The 17690-nt window shown below is 55.7% G+C and overlaps 1 protein-coding gene across 3 annotated transcripts; it reads left to right on the top strand.

Annotated features, from left to right (window-relative positions):
- The first annotated feature begins 16 nt into the window (after positions 1 to 16).
- On the top strand, positions 17 to 8705 carry LOC116822410 (transmembrane protein 229B-like). Of its 3 annotated transcripts, XM_032776296.2 has the most exons (3): positions 17 to 113; positions 7347 to 7465; positions 8201 to 8705. In XM_032776296.2, the coding sequence occupies exon 3, from the start codon at positions 8211 to 8213 to the stop codon at positions 8703 to 8705; it is 495 nt and encodes a 164-aa protein (XP_032632187.1). In that variant the 5' UTR covers positions 17 to 113; positions 7347 to 7465; positions 8201 to 8210. The 3 variants fall into 3 exon arrangements, 2 of the variants coding, with proteins under 2 accessions (XP_032632187.1, XP_032632189.1); XR_012656722.1 differs by lacking the exons at positions 7347 to 7465; positions 8201 to 8705 and adding an exon at positions 3567 to 4738; XM_032776298.2 differs by lacking the exon at positions 7347 to 7465.
- Positions 8706 to 17690: the final 8985 nt, after the last annotated feature.

Raw genomic sequence — 17690 nt, 5'->3', positions numbered from 1 at the left:
GCGATGACGCCGCGCCGGCCGGTGTGGAGTCTCTTAAAGCGGCAGGCGCGCGCTGACAGGTGAGCGGCAGGTTGAGAGCAGGACTCCCGCGCGCCAGCCAGGCACCGGGCACGGTGAGCAGGGCTGTGCCCCGCCAGGCGGAAGGGGGCGGCAGGGGGCTGTGCCCCGCCAGGCGGAAGGGGGCACAGTGGGGCAGGGGCCTGAGGATCGGGGCCATTTATGTCTGGAGAAAGTGCCAAGTGCCTGCCTTCTGGTCCCAGCACTGGGAGGAGAGTGGGGTCTAGTGGGTGTCAGGACTCCTGGGTTCTATTCCCAACTGTGCCATGACTGATTGTGCAAGCGCCGGAGTTAGGATGAGGCAAATTATCAGATGCCACGATGATGGGTAGCCTTTTGAGTGCTCCCAGTGAATACCGCTTTTGTGCCTTGGTTTCCCTATCTGTAAAACTGCTGATACTCCCCTCCTTGGAGGGCGTCTGCAATGTGAACTGCTCTTTGCCAAGAGCTGCGAGGTCCCCCAAGAAAAGGGACGGTAGAAGGGAAAATCCACTCCCCAGCTTGGATGCTCCTTTGGGCCAAAGCTTCCCTGAGCAGGTCAGTGATTCGGGCTGCCCATTTTGGGCACTGAGCCCCCAAGGGCGCCCACTGGAGGGGGTGGCTGCTCAGCACCCCTCCAAAACTGAGGTAGCTGAAATCAGAGGCCGCTAGAGAAAAGTCTTGAGAGCCAGAGAATGCAAGGAGGGGCACGGGGGCAGAGACTTGGCTGGTTTTCACCTGTGCCCAACCCAAAGTGTCTGTTCCTTGCTCGTGGCTCTGAATCTGGTGGCTGGACTTTCCTGGGGCACCTCTCCTGTGCCCATGCCCTAAGAAATTCTGGCCTTGGAATCCCTTGCCACCCTGCACCGTCCCCCACTCTCAGAGCCAGGCAGCTGAGCTCGTCTGCGCTGTGATCAGAATAAGATATGGGGCCATTCCCCTCCAGAACCTGTCGGTTCTGACACAACCCTGGAGCAGAGGACTGGCTGGCTAATGAGGGATGGGGCCGTTCCCCTCTGGAGGGTGCCAGTTTCCATCCAGCCCCAGACGGACAGTGGTTTCAATAGCTCCTCATGCGATGGATTGGAGGGTTCTCAATCCAGCTCCGAGAGTCCTGACCCCTGCTGCGTGGGCACCACCCAGCCCCTCGACAGCTGTCTCAGCAGAGGAGACAAGCGCTGAAAGGGTTCTGAAGGATGCAGCTTCCCTCTCACCCAGAGGCGGGATCCGGGAGGGCAGGACTGAGCCCTGCTAGCAAGGGGCTCCCTCCTTGCCCCTGCTGTGAGATGCGGGCTCGGAGTTTGAGGCCCCCGAGGCATCGCGCTCAACAAAGCAGCTGTCCGGAGTCTGCACAGAAAGGCTGGAATGGAGAGAACTGCCCGAGCTCCTTGCTAGCTTGGGGCCGTGTAGCTGGTGGTATTAATCTGCCCTCCTGGCACCTGCAGTCAGGGAGCCCCAAAGTGCTACATGGATGCTAATGAACGTGGCCTACCAGCAGGGGTGAGGGAAAGGAGTACCTGTAATGTACAGAGGGAGAAACTGAGGCAGAAAGAGAGAGCAGCGACATGACTGCCCCAAAGCCACCTACTGAGTCCAGAGTAGAGCTGGGGATAGAACCCAGAAGTCCTGAATCCCAGCCCTAACCACTAGACTCCCCTCCTCCCCCAGAGCGGGGGATAGAACCCAGTAGTCCTGACACCAGCCCCTCCTGCTGCTAATACGAGACGCTCCCCCTGTCCAGAAATGGGACTAGAACCCAGGAATCCTGTCTCCCAGCCCTGGGCTTCTCCCACCCAGCCATCCTATAGGAGCAGTTTGACTTTTCCTGAAGGCACCCTGCAGTGATGTGATTTCTCTCCTTTAACACTCTTTTTCCTGCTCAGATCACAGCAAAATCAATGATCCTTGAGTTACGTTTCCTGTACGGCTCAGACATTTTGCTAGACCATGTGAGATTCCTAATATTCCCCTCCTGCCCCCCGGCCCTTCTATAGGCCCTTTCCTCTGACACGCTCTCAATTTCCACCTTGCCTCTTTGAGCCATTATAAGTCCCTTTCCTGCTCGGTGCCTCAGTTTCCCCATCAGTAGAATGGGTTTGATAAGGCTTAACTACCTCCTAGTGCAGCTGTAGGATGGGAGGAGGGTGTTTTGATCCTCTCCGCATGCCCCACCTATAATGAAACATTAAAAGATGTTAAGCCTTTAATTCAGGCTGGTTGGTATTTCCAAGTTCAGGAGGGATGGCTGTGATCGTCTGGTCTGACCCTGTGTCTAACAAGGCGTGGAAGGATTCCCTTTTTTTTATTGGCAAACGTCGGTGCAGGTCGATTTTGCCGCACGCGCCCAGACCAATGAAAAAATCTTTCTAGCGATCACAATCAAAATGGACAGGGTGTCAAAGAAAGACGACTGCTGTTTGAGAACTGAGTATATTTTGGGCATGTGATGTCGACAGCTGGTGTTTTAATGCTCGTAAAGCTTTTAACTTATTTAATGACAGCAGAGGTTGAGATTCAATAAGTCTGCTATAAGAACAGGCGCACTGGGTCAGACCAAAGGTCCATCTAGTCCAGTATCCTGTCTCCCGACGGTGGCCAATGCCAGGTGCCCCAGAAGGAATGAACAGAACAGGGAATCATCAAGTGATCCATCCCAGTTGCCCATTCCCAGCTTCTGGCAAACAGAGGCTGGGGACACCATCCCTGCCCAGCCTGGCTAATAGCCATTAATGGACTATCCTCCTGCCCCCCATCCCGCTGTCTGATTCCCCCTCCCCCCGTAATTTCCCACAATTGTGAGCATTTAAATTGATAACAATTGAAAAAAGGCTTTAAAATAGCCACCAATATTATCTGTTGAAATTATACAAGAAAGAAAAGTGGAATTCTGCCCAGGCCAGGGTACTTCCCCAAAGCAATCCCTGTTTGAACCAGAGCAGATCTTTCTGGGAAAAAAATCCAATTTTCATCTAAAAATTGCCCATGCTGAGGCTAAAGACTAGTCTGCCCTTGAAAGTGAGTTTAGATTCCCTTAAATTTTCCCAGGATAAGCTACCTGCTACCCAGATACATAAGTTTTCCTGGCATCTCATTCCACATTAAGTAATCCCCATTGGAAGCAGCTTAATTCCCGTTTGAAACCAGCAATAAGTCAGACCTAGAGATTGTCAGCTCCTTGGGGCAGGGACTCTTTGTCCTGTGAATGTACAGTGCCTGGCACCATGGGGACCTGGGCCGTGATGAGTGCCTGGACACTACCATAATATATCGAATAGCAATAAAAATGTGCAGCGCCTGGCACAGTGCGGGCCTGGCCTGTGACTGGGGAGCTTGGGTGTTACCATAATACACCTAATAGCAATAAAGGTATACTATACAGCTCTTACCAGCTTTACCCGTTACTTTGGGGTATGCTCATTTATTAGGGTTACTGGGTTATTTGGGGAGGGGCGGGGGGCTCTGTATTTTTCTCAATGTACTGCCTGTGTCACTTGTGTGCTCATGCGGAGCGCTACTTCTCCCTGCTGCAGGTCCTCTCCCAATGGAGCTATCCTGCAGGATCTCGGTTCCCCAGGGCTGGGTTCCTCCAGCCCCAGAATCAGACGAACACACACATATTAACAGAGCGCGTCTGAGAGAACCAGGTCAATCAGTACTCCCAAGCTGACCCCTTCATATGCCCCTGGACTCAGCAGACTGGGTCGAACAGCACTTTCAATCTGCCACCCTCGTATGTCCCAGGTTCAGCACGTCCCTATCCCCACTACCACGTTACAGTTGTTCTGGTAGTAACCCACCTGATGAGCAAACCCCACAGGATTTTTGGGCGCTGCAGGGATCTTTTAGCTTAGGTACGAGGAGCGATGCCGCACAACGAATGCGAAAAGGTGGGATTTGGCTCAAAACAAAACACAGACTATTCCCCTGCTGACAGAGATCAAGCTTGGGAGATTTTGGGGTGACGGGTGTGTAACGCTGTGCAGTCTATATGGTTTTATAAAAAATTAATAATAAGTGAATATAACGTAACTAAGATGCTTCATGCAGTTGTAAGGTATCATTACAAAGCTTATAATCTACTGAGTGTGATCATCCTGTTTGTATGAACGTACCGCTCTTGTATCTGAAACTAGAAATATGAAATGTCACTCTGACTGCCTATTGTAATTATGCAAAGTGTGGGCCATTAATGGTGGTTTGGAATCTTGATGACTCCCATTAATCATGACAATTGACTGCAGATGGCTGTATTTTACCTGTGAGTCTTCCTGTTTACGTGTGTGCTGGCAAGTGGGCAATGATCATGTCACCTGAACTGGAATCCATCTGTAACCTGGTGTCTTTCCATTGAGAAGGAGGGGGTGGGAACTCACAGAGGGACAAAAGTATTCCTGCCTTATGCAAAAGATATATAAAGGGGTGGAAGAGAACAAAGAGGGAGAGGAGCCATCATGAAGAATCCCCTAGCTACCACCTAAGCTGGGACAAGAGCTGTACCAGGGGAAGGAATTGTGCCTGAGGGTAAGATTATCTGTGTTCAGTTTGATTAGACATAGATTTGCACATTTTATTTTATTTTGCTTGGTGACTTACTTTGTTCTGTCTGTTACTGCTTGGAACCACTTAAATCCTACTTTCTGTATTTAATAAACTCATTTTTTACTTATTAATTAACTCAGAGTATGTATTAATACCTAGGGGAGCAAACAGCTGTGCATGTGCATTTCTCTCTATCAGTGTTACAACGGGTGGAACAATTTATGAGTTTACCCTGCATAAGCATTATACAGGGTAAAACGGATTTATTTGGGTTTAGACCCATTGGGAGTTGGGCATCTGGATGTTAAAGACAAGTACACTTCTGTGAGCTGTTTTCAGGCAAACCTGCAGCTTTGGGGCAGGTAATTCAGACTCTGGGTGTTAGTTGGAGCAGACGGGAGTGTCTGGCTCAGCAAGACAGGGTGCCGGAGTCCTGAGCTGGCAGGGAAAACAGGAGCACAGGTAGTCTTGGCACATCAGTTGGCAGCTCCCAAGGGGGTTTCTGTGATCCAGCCTGTCACAGGGTGAACTTACAAACAAGCTGTTCTGCAAGGGCCCAGGACGCAAAGCCTCATGATTGAACAAAATGCTTCCACCTCTGGGGCGGAGCGTGGCGGCTGATGGATGGTGAAGCTGCGCAAGGATTTAAGATGTGATATGCAGAAGAAAGGCATCCTCAGTGGACCTTAGCAGAGGGTTTGGGGATTTTGAGAAGGCAGGATGGAATTCGGATGCCGGAATCTTTCTCCTTTGGGGAGGAAAGTGGCTTGGAAGATGCTATGACTCCGTGATTCATTTAGGTCGGCTTAACCACGTTGCTCAGCGATGTGAAGCACTCTGACGCTGTTGCCTGGAGTTCACAGCCCCTCAACCCACTCCCCTGCCAAATCCCCAGAGTATTTTGAATACGCTACCCTTCCCGCTAGCCCACCTTTGCAACCAGACAGGTCTGGCTCCACCTACCACTACTCAGCCAGAAAAGTCCTAGATTGGATGGCGGAAGCCCAGCTATGGAGTCACTACATGTTTATTCGGGTCTTGCAAAGGAGATGCAGGATGCCGGGCGACGGGGAAGGAGCTGTGGCCGTCGTACCAAAAGGCAAAGCAGACCCGTGGAAAATGCCTCCCACACCTTCAGCTACTGTGTGGCGCCACGTGGCATGGGTATATTAAAGATCTCATCAAGGTCTGTCTACACGGCATTGTAAACCCGATCTGCGGGACCCGGGCTTGTGGATGTGGGGTTTTCCAAGCCTGCTTGTGAGCGTCCGCACTGTGTAGTTTACAGCCATTGGATCCGGATCTCACGGCCGTTGTAACGCGTCCGTACGGCGCTACGCAGCCCTTCTGCCGTGGGGCTGCGGCTTGCGCTGTGTCCACAGTACAAAATGACGGCTTGGATCCGGTCACCAGGGTCCTAGGACATGGGTCCTGTGTGCTTGCTGACCCAAGTCAGGCTGATTTGGGTGTGGACTAGGGTGACCAGACAGCAAATGTGACAAATTGGGACGGGGGTGGGGGGTAATAGGAGCCTATGTAAGAAAAAGACCCAAAAATCGGGACTGTCTCTATAAAATCAGGACATCCGGTCACCCCAGTGTGGACGGAACAGGGCTTGGGCTCAACCCTGAGGCAGCGCCGGGGCTTAGTGCGTGGTGAAAACGTCCCCTCTGAAAGGTAACAAAGCCAGCAAGGTGACTTGATCGCGGTGCCTAAGACCATGGTTCTTGGCCCCTAGGCTGCTTGCAGCCCGTGGGACATCCTCAGGGCCATAAGGCAGCATATATAGCGTGTGGTCACAGCCCACATTACACAGAGAGAGCTGCATGTGCGGCCTGCAATGGTCAATAGGTGGAGAACCACCGATCTAAGATCTTCGCAGGAAGAAGATACCAGGTACTAACGGGATCTTTAATCTAGAGGAGAAAGGCCAAATAAGAAGTTTAAAGCTGGACCGATTCAAACTGGAAACCGGGCACCAATTTTTAACCACACAGGGGCTAACCAAGGGAACCAACTCCCCAGGGCAGTGGTGGATTTTCCCTTCTATTGATGGCTTCAAATCAAGGGGTTACCCAGGAGTCAGACTCGCCAATCCGACCTTTAAACTCCATGACCTCCTTTGGCACCTGTTGGAGGAGCTGGTTTTTCCTCTGCCACCTCTCAGCGGTGCCCGCCCGGGATCAGGCGGAGATTAGCGGGCTAGGTAATTAAAACACAACCCCTCTCAGGATTTTGCTGGGGGCGGATGCTGTCTCTTTTGGCTCGCCCTGGCTGCCGACGATATTAGCAGCTAATCCGGGACGCTGGGTGCTGTGAGTCACCTGGTCTCTCGGGCAGATCCGCCCACCTGGCAACAGTTGGAGTTGGCTTCAGGTTCCAGGCACGAGAGAAGCGCTCCGCCTCCTTGCCCTCCACCGGGGAAAGATTCAGAGTCCGTCTGGGTCTCGCAGCGGATACGTGGATGGACTGGTCTACACAAGAAAAATCCATCGAGCCAGCTGCGGTGCTGAGGGGTGTGAAAAACACACACACACACACACACACACACCACACACCCTGAGTGATCAAGTTAAGCCGACCCAAGCCCTGGTGTAGACAGCACTGGCGTCAGTTGTGTCTACACGGCAGCGGGGCAGCTGTAATGTTTCAGGTGTGGATGAACCCTTGGGGCAGCTGATGTCTAGATCATGGGGTAGGCGGGGTCTAGGATGCATGTTGTGATTTTTTTAAAAAAAAAATTTTTTTCTGTGTTTACCCTTTGTTTCCAGTCTTTCTGCCAGCTGCCCTTTGAATCTCTGCTCTTTGGTGAATAAAAGGATCCTCGTGTTCTCTACAAGTCAATCTAAGTGCCGGGGGTAGAGGAGAGCCCTAGTCCAAGGCGGAACGGGTACGCTGGGAGTGTCCTGCACCTTTAGAGTTGGGAATTTGGGGAGTGGACCAGGGGCTGGGCGATGTAGGAAGGTGCCTGGAGGACTTGGGAGTGTGGGGGGGGGAGGGGGGAGTCGGCGTTTGCTGATGGTGAACCTGCAAAGGGAGAGTGAAGCCGGAATGCAGAGCTTGTGTGGCAGACGCTGGTAGCGGTGGAAGACTGACCTCAGCTTCCTCCTGCTGATGCCGGGGGTAGCGAAGTGCCTTGCAAGCTTGGGTACCCCCACAGAAGCATCACCCACATCTCTACCCCTAGCTAACCCCCTGCTGAGGTTGGCACAGCCCTGGTACCCTGCCCACACACCTGCTTGCAACTGTTTCCCCCCTCCCCTCCCACTTACACCAGCAGCCTGAGACTGTGCATGGCAAATCTTATCGCCGAACGGGCCTGCTGTAAGCACTAGACACCAATCCCCTCCCACAGCTGGGAAAAGAATCCAGGAGTCCTGGCTCTCAAGCCCTCTGATCTAACCACTAGGACCCTCTCCCTTCTTAGAGCTGGGAATGGAACCCAGGAGTCCTGAACGCCTCTCCTCGCTCTAACTCCTAGCTCCCACTCGCTGTCGCTGGAGCACTCTGGCTCTGTGTAGGTTCCCTAGGATCTGAGCCCCTCCAGCCCTTACAACCCTCTGTTGCCCTTTCCAGTGGTGCCACCCCACTAATGCACCCCCCTCCCATGTGCCACTGCCCACAGATCCCGCGCCATGGGCGGCCGGGCCAAGCCCCTGAGCCCCCTGACCCGCTGGTACATCTACGCCATCCACGGCTACTTCTGCGAAGTGATGTTCACGGCCACCTGGGCCTTCGTGGCCGAGCGGGACTGGAAGTTCCAGGGCGTCACCAGCGTCTGGGCCCTGTTCATCTACGGCACATCCAGCCTGGTGCTGGAGCGGATGTACCTGCTGCTGCGGGGCCGCTGCCCCCTGCTGAGCCGCTGCCTGTGTTACACCCTCTGGATCTACCTGTGGGAGTTTGCCACCGGCTACCTGCTGCGCCGGTTCGACGCCTGCCCCTGGGACTACAGCCACTTCCGCTACCACCTCATGGGGCTCGTGACGCTGGAGTATGCCCTCTTCTGGTTCCTGGGCTCCCTGCTGCTGGAGAAGCTGATCATCGGGAACACCCTGCGGCTGCGACTGGAGGGGCCCAGCCCCACGGCTGCCCCTGCCGGCCGCTTCGCACCCCGCAAGGATGCCTGAGCACACCCCGGGGTGGGCCGCCTGCCCCTCTCCGGACTGTCCTGCTGCAGCTCCCGTCACGGCCTGACACTAGACACGGGAGCAGCTTTGCGTGGGGGGTGGCCGGGCGGAGCAGGGCAAAGCTCTGACCCTCCCATCCTCCCCGCTCCCGAGACCCTCCCGTTGCCCAGACGACTGCTGCCGGGGGGATCCATCCTCCAGTGCCAATGCAGGGAGATTCCCCGGGGACTGGTCTGGCAGCACGTACCCTGGGCCCAGTTCTTAGTCCCCCACTCCTACATCCCTGAGCATGATGGCAGGAATGGGGTGCAGGTGGCTTTTAGCCCCCATTGGTGCCCCCCCATTCTGGGCCCTGCAGCCGGGGTCAGCTATGTTTCTCCACAACCGGTCCCTGAGATCTGCCTGACACAGTATAGAAGGCAGCAAACCAGTCCTGGGTATAGAAAGGGATGGAGCAACCCTGGGGCTGATCTGAATGACTCTCTGCCCCCTATGAGCCCTGGGAGGCAGAGAATAGCCACCGTGCAGTGAGCTCCAGCCACACCCTCAATCCCCCCCATACACGGCGGAGGACTGTGCTCCACACCAGGTGGAAAGACCCTCTTGAGGGGGTAGAAATCTCAGAGGCTAGGGAGCTCTGTTCCCCCCAGGGCTGCATAAAGGACTCTTGGCCTAATTAATCTTTTTGCCACCCCTTCTCTCGGGAGCGGGAGGAAACTGCTCTTCTCAGGTGTCGCTGCTAGGGTGACCAGATGTCCCGATTTTATAGGGACAGTCCTGATTTTTGGGTCTTTTTCTTATATAGGCTCTTATTACCCCCGCCCCACCTCCTGTCCTGATTTCTCACACTTGCTGTCTGGTCACATGAGTCGCTGCTGGCAGCCGGGGTCCCCTTTTGCTGCTAGCTGGTTCTCATGATCATGGCTCTGTGGGGGCCAAAGCCGCCCCACAACGCAGGGATGGGCCACGGTGCCATTTGCTCAGGTGCTGGGGACGCAGCTTGTCATTAAAAAGTTCTTTTGTTTCTCTATTATAGCCGAGTGACCGATCAGTGATTAACGCACTTCCTCAATCTTCTACTGACCCTGGCCCCACCCTGAAAACCAATTCCCCCCGCCCCTCCCCTGCACCAGCAGCAGGCCCCGGGGCAGAGCACACAGACAGGGTGAGGAGCTCCCAAACAGGATCTGCAGCAGATTGACAGGGTAAACAGGCGCTGGCAGGCTCAGCTCCTACCCACCCAGTCACGGGAGGAATTTGTGGCTGGGATGAGCTGGGTGGAGAAGAGAGACAAATGACCACTTTTGAAGGCAGCCCAAGTTGGCAGGGAGGTGGGAAGCCAGCTAAGGAGAGCAGGGATGGGCCCTGTTTGGTTAGTTGCATTAGGGTGGTAGCTGCAGGCCTTGATGGAGAAGGGCACTCCGTTGTGCCAGGCGCTGCCCAGACCCTGACCGAGATCAGGGCCCGTCAGGCCGGGCGCTGTCCAGACCCTGACTGAGATCAGGGTCCCCTTGCGCCGGATGCTGTCCAGACCCTGAATGAGATCAGGGTCCCCTTGCGCCGGATGCTGTCCAGACCCTGAATGAGATCAGGGTCCCCTTGCGCCGGATGCTGTCCAGACCCTGAATGAGGTCAGGGCCCCCCAGTGTGCCAGGTGTGGCCCGGAGCTTGAGATGGTGCCATCCTCAAAGTGCTTCCAAATTCAAGAGATCAAGGCAGGGGTCCCATCCCCACAGCCCCTACTGGAGGAACCACCGCACAGAGAGATGCGAAGGTCACCCAGGGAGGCTGCAGGAGACCAGGGAACAAAAACCTCGACTCCTGAGGCCCTGCCAGTGCTTTACGGAGAAGGCCGCCCTGCCTCGGGTTAGATCAACGCTGGGACAGCTCATGATCTGAGCACCGATGACCCGGGGCTTTTGGGAGAGGGGTGAGGCTGGTTCTGGTAACCGCCCTTTTGCAAACCCCCAACCTACGCAAAATTTATCCGTGTGTTTGCAGTGAGCCAAGCCATGCCCACCGTGCAGGGTGCAGCCCATGCAGATGGCGTGGGGGTGGGCACACCTTCGACCCAGCTGAGCCCGGAAGGCATTGGGCGATAAGAGGATTTTGTGCTGAGTTGGACCTGCATGGCTCAAGCAGGCTACGGCAGGAATGAGCCCCCTCCAAGCTGCTGTAATGGATGGGGAAACTGAGGCACAGAGTCCACGTGTGATTTGCGTAGACCGCCTACCCTTCCTCTTTCACCATTGCTACCTTCAGCCCCTTTCCCTGTACGGATGCAGCTGCTGAAGACGGGACGGGACACCGGGCTAGATGGGTCCGTTGGGCTGACGGGGAGCAGGGGAGATGGGATACTGGGCTGGATGGGCTCGTTGGGCTGATGCGGAGCAGGGGGGATGGGATACTGGTCTAGATGGGCTCGTTGAGCTGACGCGGAGCAGGGGGATGGGATTCTGGTCTAGATGGGCTCGTTGGGCTGACGCGGAGCAGGGGGGATGGGACATCGTGTTAGATGGGCCTGTTGGGCTGACGTGGAGCAGGGGGGACGGGATACTGGGCTGGATGGGCTCGTTGGGCTGACGCGGAACAGGGGGGACAGGATACCGGGTTAGATGGGCCCGTTGGGCTGACGCGGAGCAGGGGAGACGGGATACTGGGCTGGATGGGCCCGTTGGGCTGACGCGGAGCAGGGGAGATGGGATACCTGGCTGGATGGGCTCGTTGGGCTGACGCGGAGCAGGGGGGATGGGATATCGGGTTAGAAGGGCCCGTTGGGCTGATGCAGAGTAGGGGGACAGGATACTGGGTTAGATGGGCTCGTTGGGCTGACGCGGAGCAGGGGGGATGGGATACCAGGCTGGATGGGTCCCTTGGGCTGACGCGGAGCAGGGGAGACGGGATACTGGGCTAGATGGGCCCGTTGGGCTGACGCAGAGCAGGGGAGACGGGATACCGGGCTGGATGGGCCCATTGGGCTGACGCGGAGCAGGGGGGACAGGATACTGGGTTAGATGGGCTCGTTGGGCTGACGCGGAGCAGGGGGGACGGGATACCGGGCTGGATGGGCCCCTTGGGCTGACGCGGAGCAGGGGGCACGGGATACCGGGCTAGATGGGCCCGTTGGGCTGACGCAGAGCAGGGGAGACGGGATACCGGGCTGGATGGGCCCATTGGGCTGACGCGGAGCAGGGGAGACAGGATATCGGGTTAGATGGGCCCATTGGGCTGACGCAGAGTAGGGGGATGGGATACCGGGCTCGATGGGCCCGTTGGGCTGACGCGGAGCAGGGGGGACGGGATACTGGGTTAGATGGGCTCGTTGGGCTGACGCAGAGCAGGGGAGATGGGATATCGGGTTAGATGGGCCCGTTGGGCTCACGCAGAGCAGGGGGACAGGATATCGGGTTAGATGGGCCTGTTGGGCTGACACGGAGCAGGGGGATGGGATACCGGGCTAGATGGGCCCATTGGTCTGATCCTCCTACTCCAGTCCCACAGCCAGGAGCAGGGAGCAGGTTTTGGAGCATTTTTCATGCCTGTCTGGGGCTCCCAGGTGCTGCTGTAATACACCTAATAAACAGGAACTGTTCTTTCCTCTTTCACCCGACGATTATGTTTCATAACTTGTTTATCTGAGGAGCCGACCTGGCAGATCAGCTGGGGCAAACAGGATGCGACGGCTTACAGGTGTCTGTCCCCATACCCAGCTCTGGTATCTGAAACCAGCATGAGTCACGGCGGCTGCGATCTTGTACATCCCTTTAATGATACTTTGCCCTTTCCGCAAGAACCGTCCCTTGAAGATCCCAAAGCCCTTTATGCCCATCCATTAATTTAACCCCGACAGCTCGTCCTGGGACGTTAGGTCAGAATCACTGACCCCATCCTACAGGTGGGGAAACTGAGGCATAAGGAGGTTACGCCGTTGTGGAGCCAGGAATGGAACCCAGGAGTCCTGATTTCCCAGTTCCCTGCTGTCACCAATGGAAGCCTAGCTGAGCTTGTCCATGAAAGCTCCCCTGCAAGCTGTGGGAGAACAGGGCTCTCCACCACGCCCCCCTCCATCGACCAGATCTCACCCCACACCCCATTCAGAGACAGGGCATCTCAGCTCCCTCCCCAATGGTGTCTTCAGATCTGGACCATAGCCCCTCCGCTGAGACACGACGGGGCTCTCCAAACACAGGTGCAAACATGCCTTTGCAGTGAGCTGGTTCACACGACCCGGCTTCGCAGGGACCAAAACGGCAGCCCCAGCGTAAGGGGAGCAATCCACTTTTAGGGCACAGGGGGCTCCTGCTCCGGCAGAGCCAGATAACAGCTCAGGCAGGGACTGAAGCCCAGCAACTGGCTGTGGAGCTAAATGCATGAGCAGCGTGGCCTACTGAGTGGGGCAGTAGCTGGGGTTCTAGTCCCAGTTTGCTCAGGCAAGGCCTCATGCCTCAGTTTCCCCATCTGTAAAATAGGATTAATGACACTCTGCTGCAAAGGGCTTTGAGATCTAGCAGCGATAAAAGTTAGGGAGGATTATTATCAGCAGGGAGGGTAAGCTGCGATCAGGAGAGCACCACACGCTGTCAGGGGCAGGTGGGTGTGTGAATCATCCTATTTAAGACAAGAAGGGACCATTACAGCATCTAATTGGCTTCCTTTATAGCACAGGGCCTTTGGGTTCCCCCCACTTTCCCCTGTTGGGGCCCAGTAACTGGGCTTTGGCTCAAGCATCTCTTCCAGAAACACAGCCAGAACTGATTTGCTTCTCTGATTGTGTGTGTGTTTTTCTGTGTGTGTGTCTCTCTGTGTCATGTTTGTGGTTGTGTGTGCATCTGTGTGTGTCTCTCTCTCTGTGTCCTTGTATTTGTGGTTGTGTGTGCATCTGTGTGTGTGTCTCTCTCTGTGAGTCCTTGTGTTTGTGGTTGTGTATGCATTTTTGTGTGTGTCTCTGTGTCCTTGTGTTTGTGGTTGTATATGCATTTATGTGTGTGTGTCCTTGTGTTCGTGATTGTGTGTGCATCTTTGTGTGTGTGTCTCTCTGTGAGTCCTTGTGTTTGTGGTTTTGGCTATGTCTTTGTGTGTGTCTCTCTCTGTGTGTCCATGTATTTGTGGTTGTGTGTGCATCTTTGTGTGTGTGTGTGTGTCCTTGTGTTTGTGGTTTTGGGTGAGTCTGTGTGTGTCTCAGTGTGTCCTTGTGTTTTTGTTGTGTGTGCCTCTCTCTCTCTTTGTGTCCTTGTGTTTGTGTATCTGTTTAGCTGGGTGTATGTGTCTGGTTTTGTGTGAGTCTCTCTTTCTCTGTGCTCTTGTGTTTCTGTTTGCACGGGTCTGTTTAGCTGGGTATATGTGTGTGGTTCGGTGTCACGCTCATTGTGTCCTTGTTTGTGTATCTGTGTGTGTGTGTGTCTGTTTAGCTGGAAGCGTGTGTGGCTTTGTGGCAGTGTCTCTGTGTGGGTATGTATCCAGTTGTGTGCCAGTTTGGGGCTTTGTGTGAATCTCTTGCTTTGGGTGTCTTGCTGCATGTACCTCTGGGGCTCTCTGTATCTTGCACTTTCCTTGTGGCCTGAGCAGATGATTGCCCAGTTGCCCAGACCCCCAGCTCCCTAACACCCCAAGTGTCTCCTTATCACACACTGCTTTCCAGCCTGGCAACATCAGGGATAGACCCCCAAACCCCCCTGCTCCCAACGCGCCGCCCCAGCAACTGGCGACTCACCCATTAGCTGCCTGCAGGGTAGGGGCCTGTGACCCACAGACAGCAGTCCCAATTCCATCCAGCAGAGGGCAGCAGCGTACCAATTAGCAATAGGCTGTGCCAGTCCAGCAGAATGTTTGTATCCTACAGACGCCGGCTAAAGGGATGAGGAGGGTTCGATCTCCGATTTTATAGGGACAGTCCTGATTTGTGGGTCTTTTTCTTATACAGGCTCCTATTACCCCCCACCCCCCATCACGATTTTTCACATTTGCTGCCTGGTCCCCCTGGCTGAGATATTAGGGGGCGGTCAGACCAGCCAGCCCACCCGTCCCTGCCTCTACGGCGGATCAGTTCCCCAGCAACGGGCTCAGAAATCTCATGAGCCAGAACTTTCCTTGCTGACTGCTTGGGGCTAAGATTCGGCCGAGACAGGCCACTGTCTCCCCTTAGCTAAACCGGACGTCTGCGCCAACCAGATCCCAGGCCCGTGTAAACCAGCCTCGCTCCATACGGATGTCAGAGGGCCAGATCCACGGTCCGTGTAAACCGGCCTCGCTCCATTCGGATGTCAGAGGGGCCAGATCCCCAGCCGGTGTAAAATGGCCTCACTCCTTTGGAGTCAATGGGCCAGATCCCCAGTTGGCTCAATCAACGTTGCTCCATGTAACTTAATATTATTTCTTAGGAGGATGACAGTAGGGCCTAGAAGCTGCAGCTGAAATCTAGGTCCCATTGCACTGGGGGAGGGGATGCACAGCCACAGAGTGAGAGACAGTCTCTGCCCCCAGAGAACTTCCAGTCGAAATAGGGGGGAAGGGAAACTGAGGCACCGAGCGGCGACGCAACTTGTCACCCAGCAGTCCAGTGGAAAAGCTGGGAAGAGCAGCTAGGTCTGCGGAGTCCCAGCTCAGACCCCCTTGCCTGCACGTCAGCGGAGCAGCGTCAGCCTATGCCAGCTGAGGATCCGGCCCCCATGTGTTTTGCTGCGGCCCTGGGACTCTGGGGTGGAGGGGGGGAAACAGAGGGATAATGCGGCTCAGGCCAGACCCCTAACAGCCCATTGGTCAGCAACAGGCAGCGCTGGGGGCAGGGAACTGGTGTGTTCCCACCGGCAGCCCATCTCCTGGGAAGCCGGATCCTCGGGGCTCAGAGCAGCAGCTGCTCCCAGAAGGGCTCCCGGCTTTTGTTGCTGTTCCAGTCTGCTTAGCAAGACCCCCATCCCCTCAGCCCTTTGGTAAAGCCCAAATCCCGCCCCCCCCCTTTAAAATCCCGGCCTCCTCCGCCTTTGAAATAAAACGCAGGGAGCTGGGAAACTTTCCCTTCAAAGGCACTTTCTGCCACATTAGCTGGGAAAAAGCCTGCGGCTGCAAGGGATGCTGCTTTGTCCAGAAAGAGGTGGCTGGCCTGGATTTTAGGGGTATGGGTTGGGGGGGGACATTCATAGCCACAACCCTCCTCCCCCACTGTTCTAAGGGTTCTCCCTCCCCATGTGCTTTATAGGTAAATCTTTACTCCTGGGGGAGCGATTCCCCCGCTGCTGCTTTTCTCCATCCCTTTAAGAGGGGGCCTGAAGTGGAAAGGGGAAAAAAAAATCCCCGTTTGTCATAGGAAATTCATGTCTGCTGGCCCGAGTGGCAGGACAGTGATGCTAGAGATAGAAGTGGTATCGTAATTATCAGGGCCGGTGCAACCATTTAGGTGACGTAGACGGTAGCCTAGGGCACTGGGATTTGGGGGGCGCCATTTTCTTCGGCAGCGACCGCGGCGGCCGGATCTTCGGCCGCCCCCGTCGCTGCCAGCATTTAGGCGGAGGGAGCTGGGGCAGGGGAGCGCGGGGAGGGCCGCCTGCAGCAAGTCAGGGGTGGGGCGGCACACCGGGCTGTTTCACTGCCCCGTCTCCTCTCCGAGCACGCCGTGTCTGCTTCACTTCTCCCACCTCCCAGGTTTGTGGCGCCAATCAGCTTAGGTGCTGCAAGCCTGACAGGCGGGAGAAGTGAAGCAACGATGGCATGCTCGGGGTGCTCGTGCTCTTGCGCGGAGCAGGGGTGAGCTGGGGCGGGGAGGTGCCTCAGGGCAGAGAGTGGGGGCTGGGGAGCTGCTGCAAGGGGGGCACCTCAGGGTGGAAGCTGCCACGGTGGAGGGGGGCACCTCAGGGCGGGTGTGCGGGGGGGGGCGCGCAAGGTGAAAGTTTTGCCTAGGGCACGAAACATCCTTGCACTGGCCCTAGTAATTATATCTACAGCCCCAGACCGAGATCAGGGCCCCCTTTGTTTCAGGCGCCGCAGAGACCCCAACTGAGATCAGGGTCTCATTGTGCCAGGTGTGGCACAGACACATACTGAGAGCCAGCCGCTCCTTGAAGTCTACTTAGGCACTGAAAGGGGAAACTAAGGCACAGAGAGGGGACATGACTTACCCAAGGTCACACAGCAGGTGGGGTAGTAGAGCTAAGAATAGAACCCAGGAGTCCTGGGGGCCCCCAGTCCCCCCCCCGCACTAACCACTAGACCCCACTTCCCTCCCAGAGCTGGGGCTAGAACCCAGGAGTCCTGACTCCCAGCCTTGTAAAGCTCTTGTGTGCTTTTCACCAGCTATGCCCATCTTCTAGCCATGTGTGAATTTCGCCTTCCCCTGGATTGTCCATTTCAAGGTGATGGGGGACTGGGCAGGGCGGGCGAGTGGGTCACTGCCCCAAGCCGGGCTGGGAGAGCTCCCCAGTTCCCACACCAGAGCACTGCCTTCAAGAAGGGGGCGTGTGCCTTTGGCCCTCGGATACGTGTCCTTTGCCATGTGTATTTCAGTATTTCAGGCGTGCGGTGTACTGGACACATGTGACCCCTCGCCACGCTGCTCTGGAGCAAAGGGAAGGAATTCTTCCCATTGTTCAGATGGGGAAAATGAGTCATCACCAATCACCCAACGGGGAACGGAACCCAGGAGTCCGGGCTGGCGGTTTCCTTCTCTAACTCAACAGCCTCACATGAGCCAAGAGAACCCAGGAGTCCTGACTCACTGCGCTGACCACTAACCCGCACTCTCTTCTTCCACATTGAATCCAGGAGTCCTGATTCCCAGCCCTCCCCCTCTAACCAGTGGAAACCACTCCCCTCCCAGAGCTGCAGAGAGAACTCAGGAGTCCTGGTTCCCAGCCCCCCCTGATCTAACCACTAGATCCCACTCCCCTCCCAAAGCCAGGGATAGAACCCAGGAGTCCAGACACCCAGTCCCTTCACCAACATGAGATTCAGTTCTAAAGTAACCTGGCTTGGGGTGGGGGGGCTGATGCAGCCAGT

Source organism: Chelonoidis abingdonii, chromosome 11 (assembly GCF_003597395.2).
Source record: "Chelonoidis abingdonii isolate Lonesome George chromosome 11, CheloAbing_2.0, whole genome shotgun sequence".
In the NCBI taxonomy this organism is placed as follows: Eukaryota; Metazoa; Chordata; order Testudines; family Testudinidae; genus Chelonoidis; species Chelonoidis abingdonii.
Note: the sequence above shows the minus strand (reverse complement) of the source record. Positions and strands in the feature narration are given on the sequence as shown.

Bases quoted from the DNA above. Each gene is read 5' to 3' on its own strand.
- LOC116822410 (XM_032776298.2), top strand. From the start codon at position 8,211: ATGGGCGGCCGGGCCAAGCCCCTGAGCCCCCTGACCCGCTGGTACATC.